Raw genomic sequence first — 27140 nt, 5'->3', positions numbered from 1 at the left:
ATATTATATTAAGTTAAAATCTATAGAATCCATAAAATCCATGGAGCATACCTATTTTAAATCAATGTAACGCAATTTGTGGCCGTAGTAAAATGTTGCCTCAAGCGATCGTCATTCCTCCGTGTTCCCCTAGTCTTTCTGCAGCTTCCTTATTTCCTGCGTACATTTAATAAAATAAAAAACTGTCTTTTTATTGTACAGAAGGTACTTGCACTGTGTTGTCCCAAATATAAATGTAGACATAAAATACATATAAATATAATAATACATAATACCACAGATACTAATTTCAGCAATTCCATTTAGCCTGTAGATTCTGACCCGAAGTTACATACATAATACATTTTTATGTGACGTATATCAGCTGTTGCATTATTGTTGTTGTTGTTATTATTATTATACTTAAAAAAAATAACTAATGGTTAGGGTTGGGACGGTAAGGATCGTCCCTACGTCGTTACACGTTGCTTGCCATGTGTCATGATGGTTGTATAGTTGTATAATAGTTACGTACCTATATTATAATATTAGTATCACTTGCAAGTTGCAAGACATGACAATTTCATTTGCCATAGATGTATTAATTTTACTTACATTTGTAAGTTTTTCACTACCTATTCAATCTTTTTGAATATCTTGCAACGGAATCTTATTTGCGGAACCAGTTCACATACCATTAACTCAGTTAAATTTTTGAAGACTTCCTCATCAATTCCATGTTCTAAAAATCATTAAGTAAATATAAATAATGATAACTCAAACACATCTTACAATTGTAACTAAAAAGTACTACCTAATAATTACAATATAAAAATGTTCTTGAAAATAAAGTGTATAATGCTCTGCAGTAGAAAAATAAATTAAAATGGTGGGCAAATATTACAGCTTACCTATATATTTTAATTACAGACGGTGCAAGTTTTAAATGTTTATAATAAATTGATAATAATATTACCTACTGTTATTACAACATAATATATTATATTAGCATTTAGGAATTGAATATGATTTAATAACTTAACATATTACCAGTGGTCGAAATGGGGGGGGGGATACGGTGGGATGACATCCCTCCACTTAAATTTAAATTTTCTATCCCTCCACTTTTTCGTCGAAAATAATGTATCCCCTTATAATTCATTTCATATATGAAAACTGTACAAAATATGAAAGAAAGGCATCCCTCCACATATTTTGACCCACTTCGACCACTGCATATTACATATAAATTGTATAATATATACTATATATTATATTTATATAGCACTTATTGTATAATTTATACAATACCTACTTATGTTGAATATAAAATATTGTTTAAAAGTTATAACTTATAACCAATTATTTAAGGGTCGATAAGAACCATTTTGAACTATTTAATGAATAAAATTATAAAAATATTAATTTTAAAACATGACTAAATATGCCAAAAAAACATGTCTTGTATAGCAATTAAAACATGACAAAAATGGCTATGTTTATTAAGTTTCGCATGGACACCAATATAAATAATAATATAATAGGTACCCATTAAAATAAAGTTTTGTTTTAGTTTAATAAACACAACGAACAAACAGGAAACAATACAAACCATACATATATGTATAAAAATTATAAATATTGAAACTTACTTTGGAATTCTTCAATAAGGAAATCTGGAACTTTCAATTCGTTTAAAATATTTAAAACAAAATGGTCAGACATTTCACATGAAATTTAATAAACGCAACACAATATAACATGGCATAAACCGCACTATTCACTAGACCAAAATGATCAAACGGTGTTTTCGCAATGAATTAATTTTTATATTTGATGAACGAAATTAAATAAACGCAGACGTTCGGTGACAAGTTGTTTCGCGATTCTTTGCTGCACAGTAATTTCGTGACTGTGTGAGAGAGCATCGAGCATGATTAATATACATTGCTGTAAGTGGAGTGCGGGGTGTGCTGGTATCGCCGGTAATAGGTTTTTCCGGGAATATAACAGGCGCGTGGTTATTTTTGTCCATTTCCAATCATACTATATAATATATTTATGATAACATAATTTTAGTGTTGATGCAACCATTCATGTTTTGTATAATAATTTTATTATATAATCATAATATATAATATTATACTGGTACTAATTAGTATGGTTGACATAACAATATTATATTGTTAAAATTATTTTGACATTGATTATGGATGCTAACTATTATGATAACTATTCAATATTTGTATATCAACCATTATATGTGGTTAAATTTTACATACTATTTAGTATATAGTCTATACCAAATAAGAGCGCACCGGGCGGCGCACAAAAACCGGTCATATCACGCGCATGTCAGAGAGCGCTACCGTCGTGCGTTCCAGCGCCACCAGGGTCAACCGCTTATACAGAGTGTGTTATATTGTCACACCATTTTAACGGTCTTTAGCGGTAACACGTATTTTTGTTTTTTGTGCGCATTCGCTGTTTATTGAATTTTTCTTGTTGTTGTTTAAAAAAAAAAACAAAAAAAAGGTCTATTATTTTACTATGTAATACGCGGTAGCGCAATGTAATACGCGATAGCGCATTGTTACTACAATTTCCTGTATGTACGGCGGCGTCGCCGACGGCGGCAACATCGTCGACGACGCCGATCATAGCCGACTAAGGCGACCAATCACATAGCTAATAGACCCGTCCAGGGGGGTCCGGACGTCGCTCCGCGATTCATTTGTATGCGCCAGCGCGGTGCGCTCTTATTTGGTACAGACTATAGTTGAAATTACAATACAATAAGTTGGTGCAACTATAATATTTTAACAAATTCATTTTAGTACTGTCAACTTAACACATTGTTTGATACAACTACATAAATCGTTAAGGCAACAAAAAAGAATCCAACTATTTACTATAACCAATTTTTTTTCCGTGCAGTTAAAGCATTAACTTTATGCGGATAAACATAATTTCTCTACATCAATAATTATTCACCGTGGCGCAGGTGTTGAATTCAATCACGCGATATGATTGAGAGTAAGTAACTTAGTAACAGCCGCTGCTACTAGTACAGAGTACTTAGATGGGTGACCACTCGAGTTCGTAGTGCGCAAAAACCTTGCCACACACACGTGTTCCCAACCGACCGTACCAACCTTACAACACCCAATCGCCTCTGTAATTGCCACGGGTTAATTAAATAAATTTAAAAAAAAAACTATTCACCCAATACATTAAAAGGGTAATTATAAATTTTTCTTTTATTAAATAAAAATCCATGGCAGCATAGACTATTGTGATTCAAAGTTATAATACAAAGTGTTCTAAATTATAATATTTGTATAAATATTTACGTCGTTGGATTATAGTTTACAAAATTAAGATAAAGTAAGTGAGCTGCTATTCTATATTACAGTTTATTGTGAATGTTATTATTTGTATTATCACAGTATAATAATAACGGCTAACGGCCGTTCTGCCGGGCTGGTGGTGGGGTCACCGGCCACTTTTCGTGTCACGTACTATTATTATTATTAATTAACAACATTGAAAAGATATTTACGAGTATTATGTATTTGTGTATACGAAATAATGTTTATTATTATTATAAGTCATGTGCAATTAAAATTGGTTTAGAGATTGTTTATAGTCCATAGATTTATAATATAAAACATAAAACCCGAAATATATAAATAGCATCTCATGTATTGCTCGTCAGTTATCAATAAATTATTGTCATTAATTTCAGACGCATTGCAAATACGGAAAGAATAGACGGCTGGTTTATCTTTATTCCTCAATGAATAATATTATATTCTATGGAATTTTGTTTGGGACGGCGGTGGTTATAACTTGCCATCTGTTCTATTTATTCTAATTATTCGTATTTTAATTATAGTTTAAAAATATTTATAAAATTCTGGGAATTTGACATATTTGTTGCGACAGTAATATACTAATATAGGCTAATTACATAAATTAATTAGTATATTATATTATATATTATTAACCGAATACAGAATATTAATTACTAATAAGTAATAAGTACTAAATAGGAATAATTTATATAGTCTTTTCAGAATAACGTCATATATTTTTAGCCCTGGATGTTATTTTACGTACAACTTGTGCCTCGGATAATGAGAATAAAAATAAAACATTTTCGAACAGATCTAGCTAATTTTCTCCAAAAAAATTATCTTGTAAATTTATCTAGATAAGTTAAAATTTTATCTAAAATAAATGCTTAGATAACTTATATTTATTTATCTAGATAAGATAAAAGATAAAAAAATAATTATCTGGATAATTTATCTAGATAAGTCCTAACACTGGTAATGACTACACAGATTTCAAATACACCGTAAAATATTTTATCATAACGAGGTTGCCTATATTATTCAAATCACTAATTTTCTATCTGACTATCTAAGTAAATCGTTATTTCAATAAACCAATAAAAAATTGAATAACATAATAAACCAACAACTTTTGTTTTTGATAACTTTATACTCCAGTTACTTTAATAAAATGTAAAGAAAACACTTGATAGCATTTTCAGGGTTTGTATGATTTAAACTTAAGTATAACTTGTAAATTTGAATAGTGGATACACTCATACAATGTATAGTATATTATATTATACATTATATACACGGATAATATGTAGTATAGTTGTAGTATCTCAAGTATCTGATATCTAGTGGTCTCGGAACTTCATATTATATAGTTATATTTATAATAGTTTGGAACCGAAGGGTCTGGTCTAAAGGTTAACGTGGGTAATCTCCGACACTCATCTCAAAGGTTATGTGTAAAACAAACGACGCCCTTGTGTTTTATGCATTACTGTTGGGTAGTGGAACTTACATTTTTATACTTTTCCTGAAGGGTTAGAGTTATTATTTTATTTTACCTTTATTATTATATACATGTGCCACTTCGATTTAAAGAACAGATTGGATATAAAAAAAATACTGGGAAAATCTACTCTCAGTACCTAACAAATACTATTAAATATTATAATAGAAAATCTTCTTTTCAAGTCTCATTTATGTTTCTGAGTACTACGATATTTAATTAAAACTTTAGCTTGCAGTATTTCCTTTAAAGTCATATCATATGGCTTGATACAATTACGTTTACTAGGTATTGTAACATTATGAGTATAATTATTTTAAATTGAACAAAACAATACGAGTTGAGTAGGCAACATATGTGGCCATGAGGGTGGTTTTTAAACTAAAATGATAAATATTATTCTTACCTACCGAACTACAAACTTTAAATTTACCTAGCTTCTTATAAAATAGTCGAGATCTTGTTTACAAAAAAATTACTTGCTAATATATAAAATATTATTTTTGATTTTATAAATAGTTAGGTACCTGTAAAATCTAGGCCAGCTTTACAATTAACCCATCTGACATTGCCAAGCTTAGATTAAAATCACCCCTTTTTTTACATAATTTTGGTTGGAATTTGTAGGGCCCAAAAATTAACCGGAAATTCTAATGTGTGTAATTTATAAACACCTTGGGAAAATGGCCTTTTGTAATGACTCGATATTAATAAAGTTTATTACATAATATTTACCTATTATAGGCGTACCGCGTACCTACATTTGAATTGCAGCGGTATTTTGTGGTTATTGATGAAATATTGTTACTATAAATATGTTCTAAAATAATAAGAAAATACGCTGAAAAACGAAAAAATGATTAATATCCAAATTGTTTATAAACAAAAATATATATTTAATAATATGATGCCACCTCGGGTTTTGCCGTGAGTGTTTTAATTTCCGTTCATCTAAAATATGAAATAATAAAAAAGTTGATGACATTTTAACACTATACTAGGTACATGTTAAAATGTTTGAAATAATTTTATATTTTAACCTAGTTTTCTAAAACTCAATTAACATTTTCAAAAATTATTAAAATTTTTCGAAACGTTATTCGCTATAATCATTTCACATTTCAGTAATAATTTTATGAATGACACGAAAACATAATAAATTCAAATGTATTTGATAGGTATACTTATAAATTTTAATACACCAAAAAATAAAAGATAGCATATTGTAATAACAAAACAAATTGTCATACTACAGTAAAAATATTGCAGTTTGACCTATACCTCAACTGTATAGACTATAATAATATATTAAACCTACATCTTTGCCGGAAAAGTTGTTGGGTTTAACGAAGGATTTTTTTATTTTTATGCTCTGTTGAGCTTTTCATAATATTCATATACAGCATATTGCATTGTTTTTTATGAAAATATATTCAATATCCATTGTCCAGTATCCAAGTATATAGGTATATAACCATGTGATAAACTTTAGAAACCTGATTTGGCTTTTAGCGGTATAGGAAGGCTAGCTGCATAACGACAGTACGAATAGTACTATGCATTTAAATTAATAAACCTACTGTAGGTAATACTATAGGCATAGTGGTATAGGGCATACTGTACATAGCCATAGATTAAATAGATATACTAGTTTATATTTTGATATACGACATGCCAATAGATGGATTACGTTGGTTAGGAGATGGATACCGTTTTATTGGTATATAATATATATAGGTACCGTTTGTCAATATTTGTCCAGTATTCGGCTGTGGTCCAAAAATAAAGCAAACATGAGAGTTGTAAATATTCGCGTATAAACAATAAACTATTATACTTAATACCATAAATTAGGTATAACAAATAATGATTCGACATAAATAAGGCTTTTGGTAATTCTACCTATATTATACAAGTTTTTTTAATATATTATGTAAATCTGAAAAATTAAGTTGGTTGTAAGACACGTTGTACGGTCAGATGGAAAAAATTAAAATTGTGGACAGTAACTTTTTGTAGTATTTCGGATGGTAATAAAATGTAAATGGCGGACAGTTTGTACTATTTCAGGTAGAAAAAAAAACGTTTACATTCTACATAATTTGGTATTACAAAATACAGGCGTATTACAGCCTAGAAGTATAGTCAATTTAATTAACAGGAATAAATAGTAATTTTGTGCTATTTACAGGCTTAGTAAATTTTTGATAAATTTGCTGTCAATTATTGTAAGTCATATATAAATTTAAAAGTTAAAATATTGAACGTATAATATTTTATTATATTATTATTTTATTTTCGTGAAGTTTTTTGTGTATTATTTTTGTTTTGTTTTACTTTTGTTCAATTGACTAGCACATTCATCCTACCTAGTCCTTACCTAGTAGTTACTTTACCAGAACAGGTTACTTTTGATTTTTGAACACTTCCGATGAATATTTGAATTATTTATTCTTTTAATGGTATACTCATACCTATTTTTAAAAATGTTTGGATTTGTACACAGTATACCTATAGGTACCTATAGGCTATAGGTGTATGTATAGGTTATATTCTCCTTTAAAATATAAACAGACTCACACTGATTTCAATCACGACTTTGAACTAACGTTGCGTGATCTAAAGTTTTGAGCAATTTAATTTTAACTTATCTTGTAAAATATATTTCTCGGTTTATTTCTACCGTACCTATAGTGTCAGCGATAAATTGTTACCAATTTATGATCACCGTACAAAGGGTCCGCGGTATGCAAATCCGTTATTTGTATTCACAAATAGGTTGACACCTACCTACATAGTACCTATTTTTTATAATCTGAACTAGTGTTAACCGTATACGTATAGGTATAGGCCATAGTTATACAGTATACACTAATGGATTATGAATGTATTTGTGTAAATTCCATACAAATCTAGACAATTTGTATATCTAATTAATTATTTGTTTTTCTTTTAAACGCAATTTACATAAATAAAATATTTTCGGAATTATACAGTTTTTTTTTTTTTAAATGACGAGTCTATTATTATTTGTCGAATTAATGTTATAATAAAACCATAACGCTTGTTAAGGCGTTGAGATTTAATACAAAGCTCATTAAAATTTTTTTAAACATTTAAAAATTCAAGGAGTTTGTGAGGCATTTAAGGAATAACGTCAAACGGACTTATGGTTGGTTGGATCCGTTTAATTTGTATGCGGCTTTGAAAACTTCTCATGAGTTGCCATTAGAAAAACGGTTTATGGTAAATTGTCGCATTTCACACAAATGTACCTACACGTATTAACAGTATTAGGTATATGACACTAACACAGGCCTACTGTACTTGCAGTTAGTGTAGGCACACTCATTATTTTTAACGATAAAATCGAGTAAAGTTTTCCCTTTAACTGAATTATTATGCTAATGTTATTTGACGATTGGTTAAGTACGGTGATTATTATCATTCGACCAATAAACAGGCTGTTTTCCTATTATTCAGCTCAAAAATCCTTAGCGCACAAGTAATGTCGCATTAATTACCTACCAGTTATCACGAAAGCACGTTCATCTCAAAATCTTGTTTACATATATATATATATATATAAATATACACGTCGATGTCGTAGAATTATGTTTCGTGTCGGCGTTGTGCAAAATATAATGATAATATATTATAATGTAATATAACGCGTTAGTGTAATAGTGTATGTAGCCATGTAGGTATATCTTAAAATTTGTAATACGATTAAACTTATTATTTTTGTACAAAATATTCCAATAACAATATTATGCGGTATTGAAAACATTTTTAAATCTTCGCATAAATTTTTTTTTTAATTTTTATTAGAGAATATACAATATCTATACACAAGGGCATAATAAGAATATGTGCCACAATAAATTTAGAACATGAATGTGGTGCGGGAAGAAACCATCCAGTGGTCGCATTTATTTATATGACCTACTAGATACTAGAACTTATTGTTGTTTATAAAATATAAATTGTTTTTTATTAGGTAATAATTATTTACCATAGTATCATTTGTAAAACAAAATCAGAAATCATTAATTTTAATAAGGAAATGTAAGAGTTTAATTCAATTATACATGATTTAGAGTTCTTTAAGTTTTCCACGAACTTTAATTAAAATTAATTAATTGATTTAAAATTTAATTGGATAAACAAATTACAAAAATATAAATATGTGTTTGAAAATATTTGTGAATTATAATTTTTAAAGGGTCTATATAGAATGCTGTTTAATATACAGGGTGATTTACCAAGCATGCCCCATTTTTTCCTTTAATAACGAATCTACTCAAGTTACGGTCTTATAGACCTTTCCACACAATATTATATTATAGGTACATTATAAAATAGTAAATACATTTTAGTTAGCTCATGACGTGACCCATCGGCTACTGCTATCTCAAAGAAGTTAAAGGCATGACTTTATGAATGTTCCTATAAAAACAAAAAGTTTCAAACGTTGCGTAGTCGAGTTGATTATATTGTTATCGTGAGCTCCCATAGAAATAGTGAACAGCATTAATTTTGTACTTAAGTAGATTATGAACGATTTAGTTGTCGACTCAGCGTGTAAGATAAGCTGATAAGCAGATATTTCAAGTATATGACACAGTGGCGGTCAAATGATTTTGTCATGGGGAGGGATATGGCTAATTTTTTAACATATGCATTATTTTATCATTAAAATTATAATTTATGGTTATGTCTAATATCAATCTATACAATTATGGTAAATACAAACTTTATTTATTACTTAGGCATATAGACTCGTGGACATTCCCCCCCCCCCCCGATATATTTTTGAAGCAAATATTTCCCCCCTTTTTTTTAAAGTTTACTATTTAATAATAATATAAATATAAATATATAAAATTATTATTTTGCCTATTGTCTAACATTTTCAAATATTTTCATAAATATAATAAATTAATAACTATAGATGTATATTTTTGATCAACTGAACTAATTGAATCAAATTCAAAAGCAATTATTAAATTGTTAAATATTATCCAAACTAGTATAGTCTTAACAAAAAATATGACCAAAGGCTAAAAAATATGTGTTTAGAAATAACAAAAGAATTAGTAATCAAATGTTTTTTACAAAATGTATCATTTTTTATGCTGGAATTTTTATATATTTTTATTAATTATTAATTATATTTTATTGTATGCTTATTTTTTTTTTAATTTTTATTTTTTAAGTAGTTCGGTGGATTGAACATATAGATTTATAATCTATTATATTTATAAAAAAAACATGTTTATAATAATATTATAAATTTTTATATTTTAAAAAAAAAATAATTTTATATTAAATAATAAATAATATTGTATTATTAAATTCAATATTATTATTTATTAGTCAATAATAAACTTTAAAAAAAAATGGGGGGAAAATGTCCGCATCAAAAATATATCGGGGGGAAATGTTTAAATGTCCTTCTAGACCTAAAACATTCGGGGGAAAATCTCCTGGGGGGGGGGGGGAAATGTCCATTTACCATACATACTTTATAAATATATTATAATATTAACTATTTTTTTATTATATTAGTAAATCTATTTTTTTGTTTTTTTTTTTTGCTTATTCGTCCAGTACTTCGTTGGATGTTATCTTTATAACCCCACGATGAACAGCCATACTAAAAATATTACCACTAAGTCCACAACTTGATTTTCTGTAACGATATTAGTGATCTTACTTATTTTTTCATCCACCGAGCGTTTAGAAGTAGAGCAACTTGCATCAAAATAGCTAGTCATTTTTATTTTATTAGACATAGTAATTGTGAAAATATAAAAAGACAAAATAGTCAACATTACAAAAGACACCGACTGTATAATAGTAATACACTTTAGTATCACTATACGGACATACAGTAGAAAACACGAGTACGAGAGAGTAAAGACGAATCACGGTGATAACTAAATATGATGAGTTATGACAAATAATAAGCAATCGATGTTTCAAGTTTTCAACCAACTAATGACCTGGGGCTGAAGGTACGTAATATTGTAAAATATACCTACCGATCGCACTATCGCCAGTATGGGATAATGTTCTGGGAACGTGTAGAGCTGGTTGTAACTGAGAATTCTCGATCATCTAGTGGGATAATTCCCATATTATATTGTGTGTAAATAACTAAATATTAATAATAATATCCTAGTTCCTAGATATGAGTCTAGATAATAATATAGTAATATCATAAACACACATAAACATGTTTTGACATTTTGTCGAAATTTACAATAGTTGATAATTTGTTTTTAGAAAAAAAATTGAACAAAATTGAATGCATTATAGAATATACAATTATAAATTGTTATAAATATTGAAAAAAAATTCAGGGGTTGGGATCTATCCCCCTCACCCCGTTTGAACGCCACTGATATGACAGTAGGTAAGTTAGTTGCTAAATATTTGCACTAGTCCCAAGCTCCTAATAACCTAGTCCAAAGTTGTGGGCTACATAGGTATATGGGCGGACTGAGACAATATTTCAGGCAGGCAAATTTTTAGGTGGGCCTTCCTGGCTAAAAAAAATAGTTTTTTACAGCCAGTCAGGCCATGAACATGAATATTAGGCCGGGCCACGGGGAAATCTCCCGTCGTCCCGCTGGGGTAGTTCGCCCCTGGCTACTAGCACCGAAGTCCGAATTTCTTTTGTGGTAAAACTTAAATCTGATAAAACTCGGTATTTATTATCAAGTGGTAAACTATAAAGTGTGTAATTAATTTATAGTTAAAAGATGGGCAAGTGGGTACCAAGATGCTGTAAATTAGGTGCCATGTGGTTGGAAACTGTAATAGATATTGTGTTAAATTCAAATTCATTGATATAAAATCATTGTATTCGAAGACGTTTCTGAGCGAAGACCGTCTGTCACGCTATAAAATTACAAGTACCTACCTATATGTTTTATGATATTATTTTGATTAAAGTAATTTATTTGTAATATAGGCTTTACTAAGTATCTATATATATATTTTATTTTATAATATTATTGCTATCTGTTAAAGTAATTCATTTTACTTAGTAATTCAGTAGATTGAATTAATTTTTGTGAACTGCATTTTATTAATTTTAAAATGTCATTATGTATGTAAAATATAACGATATACCTAGGTAGTTTAAAAGTTTCAAGTACCTACCCACGAATAATATTTTTAAATTACAACAAAGTATACATCAAATCTTTATTCTTTGTTTAGAATGTTTAGATATTGTTCAAATTTGAACTTAAATATCTATAGTGAAAAACACTGTGATTTTTGATTTTTTGATTTAATATGATCTACTTATGAGGAACCTTAATTTTCAATCCTTAGCTATAAAAAAGTGGGTAAGTGGATGTCGCATAGGAACAATGGACGATATAAGGTTTACATCGTTTATATAATCATATGAAAAATATGGGCTTGTTGTGGTCAAGCAGCATCTTGCGTCGCTATAGCTCCCGGATGGAGGACAAATCCTCGCCCAGATAAACACGTGTTCATAAACCAACCATACAAAAAAAAAAACAATAGCCATAGTTATCGATGCCGAGATCAATTGATAATATAAAAAAGGTGGGTAAGTGGATGTCACTCTGCTGCACAGTAGGTTACAAGTGGATCACTGTAATGGATGGTGTTAAATTTGAATTCAATCATATAATATCATTGTATGAGAAAAACGATTCTGAGCGAAAACCGTCAGTCAGCCTATGATATTACCAAGTATATTTGATGATATTATTGTGAATAAAGTAGTTTATGTATAACCTATTTACGTGGAGCCTAAGAGCTTTGTGTTCAATTTAAAATCTTTAGCTATAAAAGTTGAACATTTTATACATTTTAACTACAAAATAATTATTAAATTATAAATTTGATAAATGTTGTCAAAATTCGATCTTTAAATACTTAAAAAAAAAAAATTGTGCCTATGTATTTTTAATATTTTTCAACTGATATTGTATTAATATATCAGGAGCCTTGTATTAAATTTTTACACTTTTTGGCCCAACAGATAAAACTTTATTGATATTTATTGAAAAAAAAACTAAAAAAATTGAAAACTGAAAATGTCCGTAAACAGCTCAAAAAGATTCAAAATATTTTCAAAATTGTATGGTGTATAGAAAATGCTAATATAAACATTCAGTGAAATTTTCAAGTATCTAAATTCGTTCGTTTTTGAATTACAACAAAATAAGGAAATCGCTACATGAGAAATCGAGTGAATATCCAATGTTGTAAAAATTTGAATTTCAAACGCTCATAAAAATTTAATTTGACTTTCTTATAGACATTTTTTTTTTTTGATAAAGGTATACAAGCTTATAAGGAATTTTGTATTACATTTTAAAACCTTAGATTTAAAAAGAAAAATTTTTACGAATTTTTAACTCAAAATAATTTGCTAATTTTCATGATTTTTCCATATTTTGTCAATTTATGAACTTTGAATGCTTAGAAAAAAAAAACTGTGACAAAGGATTTTTAATATTTTTTTTTATCTGCCTTTGAAACAATATACTAGGACCCTTCTATTAAATTTTCAAGCTTTTTTAGCCAACAAATAAAATTTTATTGATATCTTTAGAAAAAAAAACTAAAAAAAAATGGAAAATGAAAATGTCCCTAAACAGTTCAAAATAAATCAAAATATTTTGAAAATGTTATAGTGTATAGAAAATGCAAATATAAACAACCAGTGAAAATTTCAAGTATCTACGGTCATTTATTTTAAAGTTACACCAAAAACCAAATTCAATTTTGTGAAAAATCAATTTTGTGTAAAAATTCCTGTTTTTCCTTAATTTTTCTTTTGTTTTTCACGTCGCTTTTGAAAACTACTGGGAAATTTTTATCCCAAAGCACCAACTAGATTCACTTTCCTATCAGAAAAGGTACTGTTGAAGAAAATCGAAGCATTTTTACTGCTCTAAATGGTGTCCTCAGACACAAAAATAAAAATAATAAAAAAAAAAAAAAACCACACATCATTGTAAAATCAATACATTCATCGCTCCGCTCAGAATCTAAAATTGAACATTTTATAAATTTTTATCCAAAAATAGTTTGCAAATTCTCAAGATTTTGATACATTTTTTAAATATTTGAACTTTTAATACTAATAAAAAAAAATTGAGCATAATATAATATTATGTATCTTCAATACTTTTCAACTGGTATTGTAATAACTTATGAGTCACCTTGTATTACATTTTTAAGCTTTTTGACTCGACGAAAAATATATTATTGACATTTATAGAAAATAAACTAATAAAAACATAATTGCAGACCCCTGCTCCCCTAACATTAATACGGTCGTGGTTAACATGACACCTATTAATGTTTGAATGGTCTAAATAAATATCAATATCATTTATTCTCAATATTTGTTATGGATTCTAATTATTGTCATGATAAATGTTTTTGGATTAATACTTTAAGATTGTTATTTTGAACTCCTTGGCCACCGATTTCAACTATCAACACATTAATATGGGTCATCATAACACCTACATTTCTGTGTGTAGCCCGGTTCGCCGGTGTAGGTAGTGAAATTCATCATAAATCATAATATAGGTACCTACCTACATGAATAATACGTTTTTATACGATAACACGTCGATAGGTACGTAATTTTAATAATGGTATAACTCACAAAACACATTCAATACATACAAAAATAAAACAATAATATTAACAAAGGTTATGTTTGTCGTGTGTGAGGCCATTCATATCATGAAGGCGGTGTGTGTGTGCGGGAGAGACCGGTCAGCGGCAGATATAATATGCCGCTGGGCGCTGACCCATATGTTTTAGGCTTTTTGGCGGGTGTGGGGTGGACGTGTGTTGCGTGTTACATACTTACATTTTCAGAGACCATTATATAAACTAAATTATTACTTTATGGTAGTGCGTTATGCGTTGGACTCGAACAGTTCTTTGGAATAAAATATATTAGAATTATAACAAAGTAATTAAAAACATTTTATCTATATATTTCAGTTAAATCAATTACAATTAAATAATTTCAATAAATTACATTAATAATAGCTGATACGCATACCAACTACAGGGGTGGACTGGCATGGCGGATAGGTGGCCATACCCACCTAGGCACTTTAGAAATTGTATGTTTTTGCCTAAAGCTATATTCGTCATTTGTAATGCTTTTTTTCAATGCTTTTTTCGTCGTAATCCATAGGTACCTACCGATATCCGAAAACGAAGAAAACAATACAATTTACAAAAATAAAATAATTGTGATAGTCCGACTGCAGCCGCGATGGATGACTCGGTTTTTATGTTACCTACCGTCTCTTAATTCTGTAAGTATAATAACAGTAGAATTGATTATAAATACTATTTGTTTATAAGATATAGAATATAAATTATAATTAATGATAGTAGGTATACTATTGTCTAGTACTATACTGCAGTATACTGTCATTTTTCACCCAATCGCCAAACCGTCAGGTTCCACACAAGTCACAAGATAAACCTACATTCACATAACATTATCATAATATTAATAGTAGGTACCTATTAACCATTGTATATATTTTGTATATCATTTTTTCCCGTAGAGTTTTAGGGTAACAGCACCAGTAAATAAACACTTAAGGGTATCGGTACAGGTTTCTCCAATTCTCCAATTCTGTAATATTTCCTACTGTATATATACCTGTAGGTAGGTACAAGGTACCTACCCCCTATTCATGTTTCAAACAATATTTATATTATCTCGTAGTATCTATACTCTATAGACCATAGTGCACTAGTCAATGCAAATAGTTATGTTCTACATATATAGTATACTGCGCAGTATATCCCAGAAATCCCGTATCACCTTTAGTATCTCCGCGGAAAATCAATATGTTTAAATGCAGTTTTTTAAATTAAAGTTTAATAGTATCAAGTATGGAAATTCTGATTGAATAGCATAATATTCGATTTTTTTTCAAAAATTCAAAAATTATCAAAACAATTTTTTAGGCAAATAAGTTTTTAAAATTTCCAAGATATCCATTTTGTTGATTGTATTTTTTAAGACAGTTAAAAAAAAAATATTAAAATTTAACGAAAATCGCCCAAGTTAGAGCTAATTATTATTTTGAATTTATAAAATATCAGCGTTCCAATTTCTGATTAAAGCATGCGAATCGTATTTTGCTAATGTCGTATGCATAGGTAACAAAACTATTATTCTTAGAAATTCAAAATAATAATTAGCTCTAACTTGGGCGATTTTCATTAAATTTTAATATTTTTTTCTTCTGAACTGTTTTTAAAAATACAATCAACACAATGGCTATCTTGGAAATTTAAAAAACTTATTTGCCTAAAAAAATGTTTTGATAATTTTTAAATTTTTGAAAAAAAAATCAGATACTTACTCATTTTAGAAATAAATATTTTACCAATATATTTCTCCTCCCCAAAATGCAGAGTCGATACAAGATTAGTTTGGTGACTATTTTGAATTATCTATAAATCACTCTGTTAAATATTAAAAATATATTTTAATTTAGAACATATTGATTTTTAAAAATGATATAGGTAGTTATGATTAATGATTGTTATTACTTATTAGTTAAAATAATTGTAATTATTGATACCCATTTAATAAGAGCCTAATGGGATTAGTGCCTGATCGGATTATAAAAAAGTACAAATTTTCAACTTCGAAGTTGATTTCATAAAAATTATGAAGCTTCACACTAATTGAGTGTTGTACATATTAAAATGTTATATTGTAGGATATCAAACACAGCAGTTATCACTATATTATGTGAAAATTTACCTACTCAGTTTTCTACTTATATACTTATTTTTTGAAATCGATAATCGTTATTTTATAGGTATATAGTTTTCACATATCATTTGTTCAAAATCGTTTCAAATTTGGTAAGTCAATATTAATTTATATTTATATCTTCATTCACCATTCAATTTATGAATTTTTCTAATTCTATGATGCAAATGAGTATATAGGTAGGTAGGTAGGTACCTATTAGCCGATTTCTGATTAGGCATTATAAGCACTTCTCTCGTGAAAAATTGCAAAAGGGGAATGTGCTACATGATCAAACGAGACAAATGCGATATGCTTTTTTGGCATTGTTGCACGAACAAAATAAAAAATCTATTTTGTACCTAATAATGAGTGATTTTACTGTAAGATTACTAAAAAACATAGAAAAACGAGTCTGCGTTAATGCGTTTTGTCTATGCTGCGCGTGTGCCAGAAAGAGAAAACGTACACTGACATCCTCTAAAAAGTTAATGTATGGAAAAAAACTAATATATATATATATATTGACTATAGGTAGGCGGCTAGGCATATTAAAAAAACTTTGAAGTTCTGTTGTAAAATCATGATAAATTAAAATAATTTGATTCTGTCAACGGAATTTGTTCACAGATATTAGTGTATGACACTTGCCCCGACCAAAATACGCGAAACGAATTAAATTAAAACTCGTGTGAAAATTGTTCTAGAAAATTATACGATAATTATTGCGCCCGCCAGGGGGTTGCTGTTCAGTGGTTGCGCCAAATTATTACGGCGGCGCTATCCGTGCGCGGCTGGAGCCAACTGCGCCACTGCGGACTGAACGTCTGAACGGTGTCCAAAGGCGAACGAGTCGGGCAGATAGCGCTTGGGGCGGGGCCCGTATATATATATAAACACACTATACATAATACATTATGTTAATCTCTGGTAGCGACTAACGTTGCTATTGATCCGCCGAGATAAACCACAGTCCGCCCACGCGCGCTATGATAACGGCGGACTTGTTGATCCGCTGGCTGCCGTCGAGTTTGAGTGCCACAGTCCACAGATTGCGGCGGCTGCTGTAGCTGTTGTATGTGTGTGTGTGTGTGTGTGCGTCGCCAGGATCTATCAATCTGTGCGTGCCGATCCGTCGACAGGAAGCCATTCCGACGGTGATGCTCCTGTGTCCGTCATCGACGTCGGGGTGAGTGGTGCCAGTGGGACGCGCACGGGCACGACAACAATGTCGGTCACCGCCGCCCTGACCGCGCTTGTCGCATGCGGTTCCTGTTGCATATTGACCGCCACCGCCGGTTTGGTGTCCGATCTGGCCAGTAGCGACTACCAGTCACTGGCGACCGACGACCTGCAGCCGCAACAGATATCAGTCCAGTTGCAGCAGATGGACCCCGGCCAGGTGAGAGTGCGTCTGATGATATCGACGGTACCCTGCCGTCGTTGGTCGCACGGATGTATTACATATAATAATATTGCTTATTGGAAGTGTTAGGTTGCCGCCAGTTAGGTAGAAGTTAAGAGGTTTGTACTTTCTGGCCATATGTCACCAACCCCCGTGTATTATTGGTCGTCTTGTAAGAACCAATGTTTGGATCTGGGTGAAATCTTTGAATTATTTTTCAGTTTTTCCTGACCAACTGCATACACAAATGTGTTGCTAATACTATAATATTATTTTCAACACAATTAGCTGTACTTTTTAACATCATATTAATCTAAGTACAAACTGATGCTATTACCTACTTGCGTTGAGCAAGGTTACATGAATTTTATTGTTGCAAGTTAAATTTAAATACCTACCCGATAACTCATTAGTTGTATCAACCAATAGTTAATTTTTTTATCTAATAGTTACAGTGCAATAATTATACCGCAATACAATTATTGTTGATAACATCTGTTACAACTTACATTTCAGTTGTCTTCTTCTTCTAGGTAGGTACCTTAGGTATTGTTTTTACTCTTCAACATCACACTGGTGCATCATTTTACATTTGTTGAAACCAGTTAAGGTAGATATTCGTTTGATTTTTCCAACATGATGTACAAATCACATTCTAGCATTTACCTATATAAGTTTTGTTTTACTTCACTGTTTATAATACAAAGTACACAATATTAAATATCCTATATCCTGTATCCAACTAGGTACTTGCACATTGACATGTTTATAATATCTATCATGCAATGTCGTGTATAATAATATTAAAAAACAACTGAAATTCCTTATTGATATTGTTTATTTGTATCTACATATCCGACCAGACTACAAGAGTACATCTTATCTATTATGATTATGCACATGTATAATGTAAAGATAGATAGTAGTTTTTTTTTAATACATTCTAACATATTATTTTGTTTTATTTTTAGCCTTACGGTCAGAATCAAATGGGACATACTCTGGATAATATTGATAATTCAAATGTTGATTTTTTTCACCAATTTCGTAAGTACATATCAGATGCCCACTCATTTTAGAAACAAATATTTTACCAATATAATCCCCCTCCCCATGCAGAGTCAATGCAAGATTTGTTTGGTGACTATTTTGAATTATCTATAAATCACTCTGTTAAATATTAAAAATGTATTTTAATTTAGAACATATTGATTTTTAAAAACTATATAGGTAGTTATGATTAATGATTGTTATTAGTTGAAATAATTGTAAATATTGATAGCTATTTAATGCCTAATATTAAATATTAATTGTATACAAATATAATATAATAATGGTATTAAATGTCATATGTCATACACACAAAAGTAAATTTATCTTTGGCCTCTGCATATGTGCTCAACAGAATATTATGTCCAGAATTGTGTTATTTATTTTGTTTAAAGTTTTGGATTTTTTTTACAGACTTGCATGAATCTTCAGAATGGCCTTTTCCACAACAAATAGATAACAGTATTGGGCAAATATCTGGTGTTTCCATAAGCAAAGACAATTTTGTATATATATTTCACAGAGGCGATCGAGAATGGAATCAAACTACATTTTTTGAAAACAATGTGTACAGAGAAAAACATAAAGGACCAATTTCTGAACAGGTAGTTGTTGTACTGGATCCAAAAAATGGTTCGATAATTAAAAGATGGGGTAGTCACAGGTATAATGTGTTTTAAAAGTATTTAATGATTGTAATGAAGATAGTTCATACATGGTTTTTGTTATAGATTTTATATGCCTCATGGCATTACTGTTGATCATGAAAATAATGTTTGGTTGACTGATGTTGCTCTCCATCAAGTTTTCAAATTTGGCCCTAACTCTGAAGATTTATTAATGACTTTTGGTACTGCATTTGTACCTGGGAAAGACTTAGACAAGTTTTGCAAACCTACATCAGTAGCTGTAACAACTAGTGGTGAATTCTATGTAGCAGATGGATATTGTAATTCGCGTATTATTAAATTTTCTGCTGAAGGACGAGTACTGTTGGAATGGGGTCGATCCACTATAGTCACAGGTTGATACAAAATGGTAACATATTATTATAAACAAATGCAGCCTATTTACTAAAATTGAGAACATTTAAACATGTAGACTAAAATTTTATTTATAAAAAATAACTAACTATTTCGTTCAATAGTATTTAATTTTTTTGTTTATTTTAGTTTCTTTTAATTATTGGTTGTAATTATGTTGAAAAAAAACTATTAATTGTGTGTAATGAATTAAAACTTAAATTGAATATCTTTGTAAATAAAATTTCAGAAGTTTCAAACAGTTTAAATTTATTTCAGAACAATACGTTATAAAGTAAACACATTTATCTTTAGGTATACATGTATAATAAGTGTTATACACACACATGACCATGCTAGCTAGAGCTTACTAATTGTTATAACGTATATCGTATGGTATTGTATTATATTGTATAATGTACAGTATTGATTCTTTTTACAATAAATGTTGGGGGAGGCTGGGGAAGCAATGCAAAAACAGTTCCCTTAACCTTCGTTTCAAATGGTAAAAAAGGTATTTTATATTTTATTGGGATTTTTTTGTTTTGTCATGATAAATTTATTAAAATATATTATTCTCACCAAGCAATTTATTTTATAAATAATTATTATAATAAATTACTCTTCACATTAATAATATTAATAAAAATAAAAAAAAAAAATGAATTTGAAACAAATAAAAAACATTACTCAATAAAATAATAAAACTGTGTTTCAAAGATTTTGTCATACTTATATTTCAATGATACATTTTTCAAACATTGTTTGGAATACTTAATGATTTTTATTAATACATTGTGTATTACATATTTTTCTACCTAAGCATTGAATTAGCTACAAAGTATTTAACATTTAAAGGATTAAAAGAGTTACATATATGTATACATAATTGTATTAATAAAAACTAAATACCTACTAGTAGGTACTGCTAACTAAAAAACAAGTTTTTAGTTAAATTATTTCCTTAAATTTAGTGATGTTAATTTTTATATAATTAAAGGTGAGATGCTTGTGCCTCCTTACCAACTGTGGATCCCACATGCTTTGACATTGGCTGAAGACAAAGAATTGATATGTGTGGCCGATCGTGAAAATAGCAGAGTATTATGTTTTAATACCAACAATGGAACCTTTAATTTTGAAATTAATCCACAATTATTTCAACGTTTATTTAGTGTTGCGTATTCACCAATGGCTGGTACATACAATTTATTAATGGCTAATAAATAATTATTTCAAAGTTAAAAAATAATAATACTTATTGTAGGTATTACTTTTTTTGTTGGAAATGTTACAATAATATGATAAAAAATATATTGAACTTTAAATGTATTATTTTGTATACACATTTGTATGTGTATATACAATTTGTTTTCGTGTTTAATCATTTAAATATCTTGTTTATGTTTAGGTGGATTATTTTATGTACTTAACGATAAAAATATGGATGTAATAACTGAGACATTAGCACAAGGAATTGTGATCAATGCTACATCATTGGAAGTAATTGGACAATTCCATCCTAGAGATAACGAATTTTCACGACCTCATGACATGGCTGTAAGCCCAGATGGAACATCTGTTTATGTTGTGGAACTTATAAGATCTCATATACGGAAGTTTGTGTTAGGTAGGTAAATAATAGTAATTAATTTAATTTAATTATTTTTTTGTAATATTGTACTTACTATGTTCTAGATTCAGATATTCAAAACAAATTTCTAAACAAAAGTGTTGATACACTTAATGTTTCAGAGCAAGAATTATTGTTGAACAAATATAACGTGCTAGAAAGTAAATACAATTATAAATTTGACTATTTTAAAATAACATCAAATGTTTTTGTTTGTATTATAAAATATATTATTTATCATATTATTACATTATTTATTATACAATTTGTTGGGAAACATAATGTCATAGCTTGTGACATGTCACTTATCTAAATTTTCTATTGAAACAATTCTAAAACAAACTTTACAAAAGTAACTTATTCTATAAATTTAGATTCTATAATTTATTTACAGGTTCTTGGAACATTTTAAGATATATTAACTAAGTACAATTTCAAATTCTATACACATAATATTAAATATAGTGTACATTACTATTATTTTATTAATGTTCCTTAATTTTTAAGATTTTATAATTTAATTAATATATTCATTTATAATCTATAATTTATTAATCAAATTAACTGCACTTTTAATAATTACATTTTTTATTATTTAACAAGACATTTAATTGAAAAATGTTTCTTGTAACAATTATTTTATTTTTACATTTAAGAAATTCTATTTTAATACATTGTGTTAAACATTTTAATATACTACTCCAAATCGGGTTATCACTTTCATGACATTTGATAATGAAAACAAATCACTTTTTTTTTTAACAATGGAGATTTAACAATTACATTTTTTTATACCAAGTGGTGTGAATGATGTGGATATTTTATTTTAACTTTTAATTCCTTAATTTAGTTTTTTTAATTCTAAAAAAAAGAATTAGTTTTGTGATTATTAAATGTCTAAACAACAAAGGCTAGGTTACAGTGATTGGTAGGGTTTCTTAATTAATTCACTTAAAATTGTATCTTATGTAAAATCACATAAACACAATTCAGTCTTAAATATAAAACAAATAAATATAAATAATTATGCAACTTAATACTGATTTCCTTTTGAAAATTGGCTGCTATTATAAAGTTTAATTATTATTATTGTATTTGTATTTTTTTAGATTGTCCTGGTCTAAGAGAAAATTCTGGAAAACAAATTTTATTGATCATGTTAATAATTGCTGTTGGTTTGTTTTTCACTGCTGCTATATTTGTAACGGTTTTAATATACACACGAACTAAGTCAATAGGTGAGTACTCTACTAAACTAGTACCTACTCTACTACTCTACTCTAAACTTGAATAGTTTATAATAAATAAAATAATCATTATAATACTGTGAATAGTTTTCATTCATTATAAATAGTTCTAGTGATTAAAATTATACTTTAATGTTTTGCATATATTTTTTATGTTTATAGTCTATTATATTGCTCAATTATAATACTTTTTGAATATTTTTTTTTTTATACAATTTGATGATTATAAAAGTGAAATGAAAGTAATGATTACAATAAAGGAACATTATCGGTTTCTATGATAGTTAGGCGCCTGTACTTTAGTCAAGTTATGATATAAACTTGTCTTTATCAAAATATTAATACATATTTATGTGTTATACGTATTATTTAATTTATTCTATGTCTAAGCGCCTAAATAAATTAGTGGTGTTTTAGAATATAGGTAATAAAGGTTTTTACTTTTTATCCCATCTGTGATAGCCATGCACAGTGGATCGTAATATTTTATTGAATGCGTTTCTAAATATACATTATACACATTTTGTGGATCAGAAATTATACTTAGGATATAACTTTATTCACCCCTGATGTTACAAATGTTAAACTCTTTAGAGATGATGGACATGTGTTTTCTAACTGTCGCTGCGACTTCCTTTTCTTAGCAAGTTATTTAAGAATTCCACAAATAATGAAAAAAAAAAAAATCAGCATTAAAGTAAAATGTTTTTATACATACGTTTTGCATTCAAATTTAAAATAATAATGTTACTAACAAGGATGATCAGAAATTAGGTTACAAAAACAGTTGTGATTTCATACAAAGTAAGAAATGTTTGATTTAATGATATAACTAACATTTTTAAACAAAGATTTCTGTTTATATGCTACATTCCTACTATAATAGAGTACAAAATAAACAGAATCTACAGAATAAAATATAGTTTAAAAAGTTATTTTATAAAGTTAAATGATGGCAACCATAGAAGTTAAATATAATATTTGAAATTATTCAAATCATTTTATTTATAAGATTCTTATAATATAATAACTTCTTAAATTTGTTTTTCTGTTATTATTTGAAGTTAAAAAACTTAATACATTTTAAATAATTATATAAATTATTAGATCCTACCCTAACGCCTAACCACTAAAATATATTGTATAGAATTTTTTCAGGAAAGTAATTTTGTATTCCTATTTTTTTTCTCAAAGGTTTTAAATTACATATAATGTATAAACGTTGATGATAATATGTCAAAATGTAATTTATGCAGATATTTTAACATGAATATGTTTTTGGGCTGGGTACAGATTTATATAATATTTTTTTTCATATACATTTTCACCAATATAACATAGTTTCCTTTAATATTTTTTTAAAACATGGTTGATTGAATCTTTAATTCTTATATTTTGTAAAATATGTATTTATTGAAACACCTAGTTCAATATAATATAATATTTTATTTTAAATTAAATTTAGTTAGGTATGGTATTTAATATTTATTTTATAGTTAATTACTAATTTTAATTTAATATAATATTATTGTATTTTCATACTTACTTTTCAGTGGCTTTCACCAGTTTAAATTATTTTGTTATTAGTTTTTCAATATTTTATTCTCAAACTTTATAATATATCTTCAAAAATAATACAATTTTAAGTGTTTTTTATAAATTATAATATGCCATTATTTGAAATAAAATAAAAAATCGGAGTTCGATGCGGCCTGTAGGAAGTTTATTTCTTTCAGATAAAACAATACCTAGTTATCAAAATCCGACAATTCTACAAGACTATTCTCGTGAAGTCATTTTTTCGATATAATATGCCCTATCACCCCCCCCCCCCCCCTCCTCCCACCTAAATAGTTATCGGGCAGTTGATTAGTGGAAAAGTATTATAATTAAGGTGGTGACCAAAATATAAAATTTTATTTTCAAATTTATAGAATCGCGGAAAATTTGAAACACTTGCACAAGTAGGTCGTAGAAATCGGCAGTCATATATTTATAATATATTCGATGTATTACTATTGTATAATAATTAATATACACAGAAATGTTTTACTGCTCAGTTGTGTTGTATGTTTAATTTGAAAACAATTCGAATCAGAGCGTCATTTAAGTTTTTAGTAAGGTGGAAAATATTTTGACCAAGCCAATTTTTTCCACAACTAGCACATTTTTTTTTCATGGTATTATATACGTCTACATCTTACTCAGTTGTATTATTATTATTATTATGACTGTGGTTGTGGGTATAAGATATTTACCGAATAATTGGTATTATACCTGTTACCTGTAAAAGCCACAAGGAATTTAAAAAAAATATTTTTCAACGTAATACCATTGGTCTATTTATACCCAGTCGATTTTATTTGTTTAGTACATACTACATCCATACTCATTTAGTAGCTGGGTAGACCTAACATTTAGTATGGCTGGAGTTGTAGGTATATATTTTGTGTCAGCGTAATATCTTTTATTTTAAACGATGATCGCCAATACACATTTTGATTGATTGTATAAGCCAGCGTATTTTATTATATTTTATATGACAAAATGTCATACGGTAAAATAAGTATCCAACCTAAGTTAGATATTATGTTCAATTCAAGACTGAGTTCCTCAACTGACATCCCTGATTGGAATGTGACTTGAGTTGCATTGTTTTAATTTATAATATAATATTATATAGTGATTATGTAAATATTATTTTTATTTTTTTTTTTAAATATATTTTGTAAATATGTGATTTTGAAAACATTTTTTTTATCATTATCATTTTTATATTTCTTACTACTTTAATAAATATTGTGTTATGTTATGATTCCAAATTATGAAAATAAAAAAAATGTTTTCAATAACATATTTACTTACCATAAAAATGACTTTTTTATAGCGATAAAAGAACCATACTGTATATACAGGATTGCGTTATACAGGAGCGTTGGTATAAATTAATATCATATTTTATAAAATATAACTACTTTCTTTTATTATATACCTACCCTATACGATTATGCGTACGTGCAGACGCCACTTCAATTTATTACATACAATTGTATTGTTTCAGCTCACCGGAAAGACGCAGCTTTCAGTCGATGGCAGCCTCGGACACTCAACGCTGCAGATGGATTTACTTTGGGCAACATATTCAATAAGAAACAACGAGCTGGATTCGAAAAACTTGCGACCGTCGAGGTGAGCGAAGACGACGACGATGACGACGACGATAACAACGATCTGAACGTGAGGGCTTAATAATTGAAATATTAATATAATAATAAAATATCGTGTTAGTAGATTCGATTTATCGTTACGATTATTATTATTTGTATTTATTAATTTATTGTAACACCGTTTTTCAACGGACCTATACTTAGAAGACTTCCCCAATATTTGTGAGCCAAACGTCTATGTTTTTATAGACCCGAGTACCCGACCTCATATTATACAAATACAGTAGGTACACACCACACACTATACAACACTTTTTAAGTCTATGTTTATTATTATTAATATCATTATCATACTATACTATTGCAATGTTATAACCGAACAAAGTTCAAAATATTATTTGTAACAATATAAACGATTATTAAAATAAAAATAAAAAGAAAGGGATTTAAATAGTTGCTTTGTATTTTATGTTTCGTTGGATTATAAAAGGTCCTCTTTATATATATATTCTGTTCAATTCCTTATTTTCTTTTTTCCCGTCCGCCCGCATAAAATTATGTTAATTGACCTTCTAATCTCGGATCCATGTCATTCCGAGGAAGATATCATTTGGCTCTGGCCTTACCCTTTGCTAGTCCACCGATTCACTGGCTCTCCTGGGATATGCTTTTGTATCCCAATAACGTGAATATATATTATATACCCCCTGAACTTCTTATCTAAACCGTATTTATTTATAGACATAATGTGTTTACCGCAGTATTACTTAACATGACTCGATTTTGTTTAATAATTGAAGCAATACACCAATGACTATCTGGGGACGGAATCGCTAACGGCCTTTAATCAGTCTTGGTGTTTTATCTGTTGAATTTAAATTGACGGATTACTTGATTTGTATCATGACCCAAGTACAGACATATAAGTATATAACGTGGGCACATCCACCTCTGAATCAGCT

General features: G+C 28.6%; 1 protein-coding gene and 1 long non-coding RNA gene across 2 annotated transcripts; one reads left to right on the top strand and one right to left on the bottom strand.

The window, feature by feature from the left end:
• Window positions 1-57: 57 nt before the first annotated feature.
• Window positions 58-1910, bottom strand: LOC132948033 (uncharacterized). The gene is made up of 3 exons (XR_009664988.1): window positions 1632-1910; window positions 595-721; window positions 58-514 (listed from the first exon to the last, which is right to left on the bottom strand). It is a non-coding gene; the product is annotated as an uncharacterized LOC132948033 (long non-coding RNA).
• A 15681-nt stretch (window positions 1911-17591) lies between these two features.
• On the top strand, window positions 17592-26631 carry LOC132949200 (peptidyl-alpha-hydroxyglycine alpha-amidating lyase 1-like). The gene is made up of 9 exons (XM_061019966.1): window positions 17592-18056; window positions 19031-19106; window positions 19524-19773; window positions 19841-20133; window positions 21132-21329; window positions 21543-21761; window positions 21830-21925; window positions 22874-23002; window positions 26073-26631. Exons 1-9 carry the CDS (start codon window positions 17883-17885, stop codon window positions 26258-26260), a joined length of 1623 nt encoding a protein of 540 aa, XP_060875949.1. The 5' UTR covers window positions 17592-17882; the 3' UTR covers window positions 26261-26631.
• The last annotated feature ends 509 nt before the right edge of the window (window positions 26632-27140 follow it).

This window comes from Metopolophium dirhodum, chromosome 7 (assembly GCF_019925205.1).
Source record: "Metopolophium dirhodum isolate CAU chromosome 7, ASM1992520v1, whole genome shotgun sequence".
Lineage (NCBI taxonomy): Eukaryota > Metazoa > Arthropoda > Insecta > Hemiptera > Aphididae > Metopolophium > Metopolophium dirhodum.
This window is presented reverse-complemented; position numbering and strand designations above follow the sequence as displayed.

What these genes read in the sequence shown, in the direction of transcription:
- LOC132949200 (XM_061019966.1), top strand. Translation starts at nt 17,883, where the DNA reads ATGTCGGTCACCGCCGCCCTGACCGCGCTTGTCGCATGCGGTTCCTGT. An exon ending in CAAATATAACGTGCTAGAAA is followed by an intron (nt 21,926 to 22,873) that starts GTAAATACAATT and finishes GTATTTTTTTAG; the next exon opens with ATTGTCCTGGTCTAAGAGAA. An exon ending in CACACGAACTAAGTCAATAG is followed by an intron (nt 23,003 to 26,072) that starts GTGAGTACTCTA and finishes GTATTGTTTCAG; the next exon opens with CTCACCGGAAAGACGCAGCT.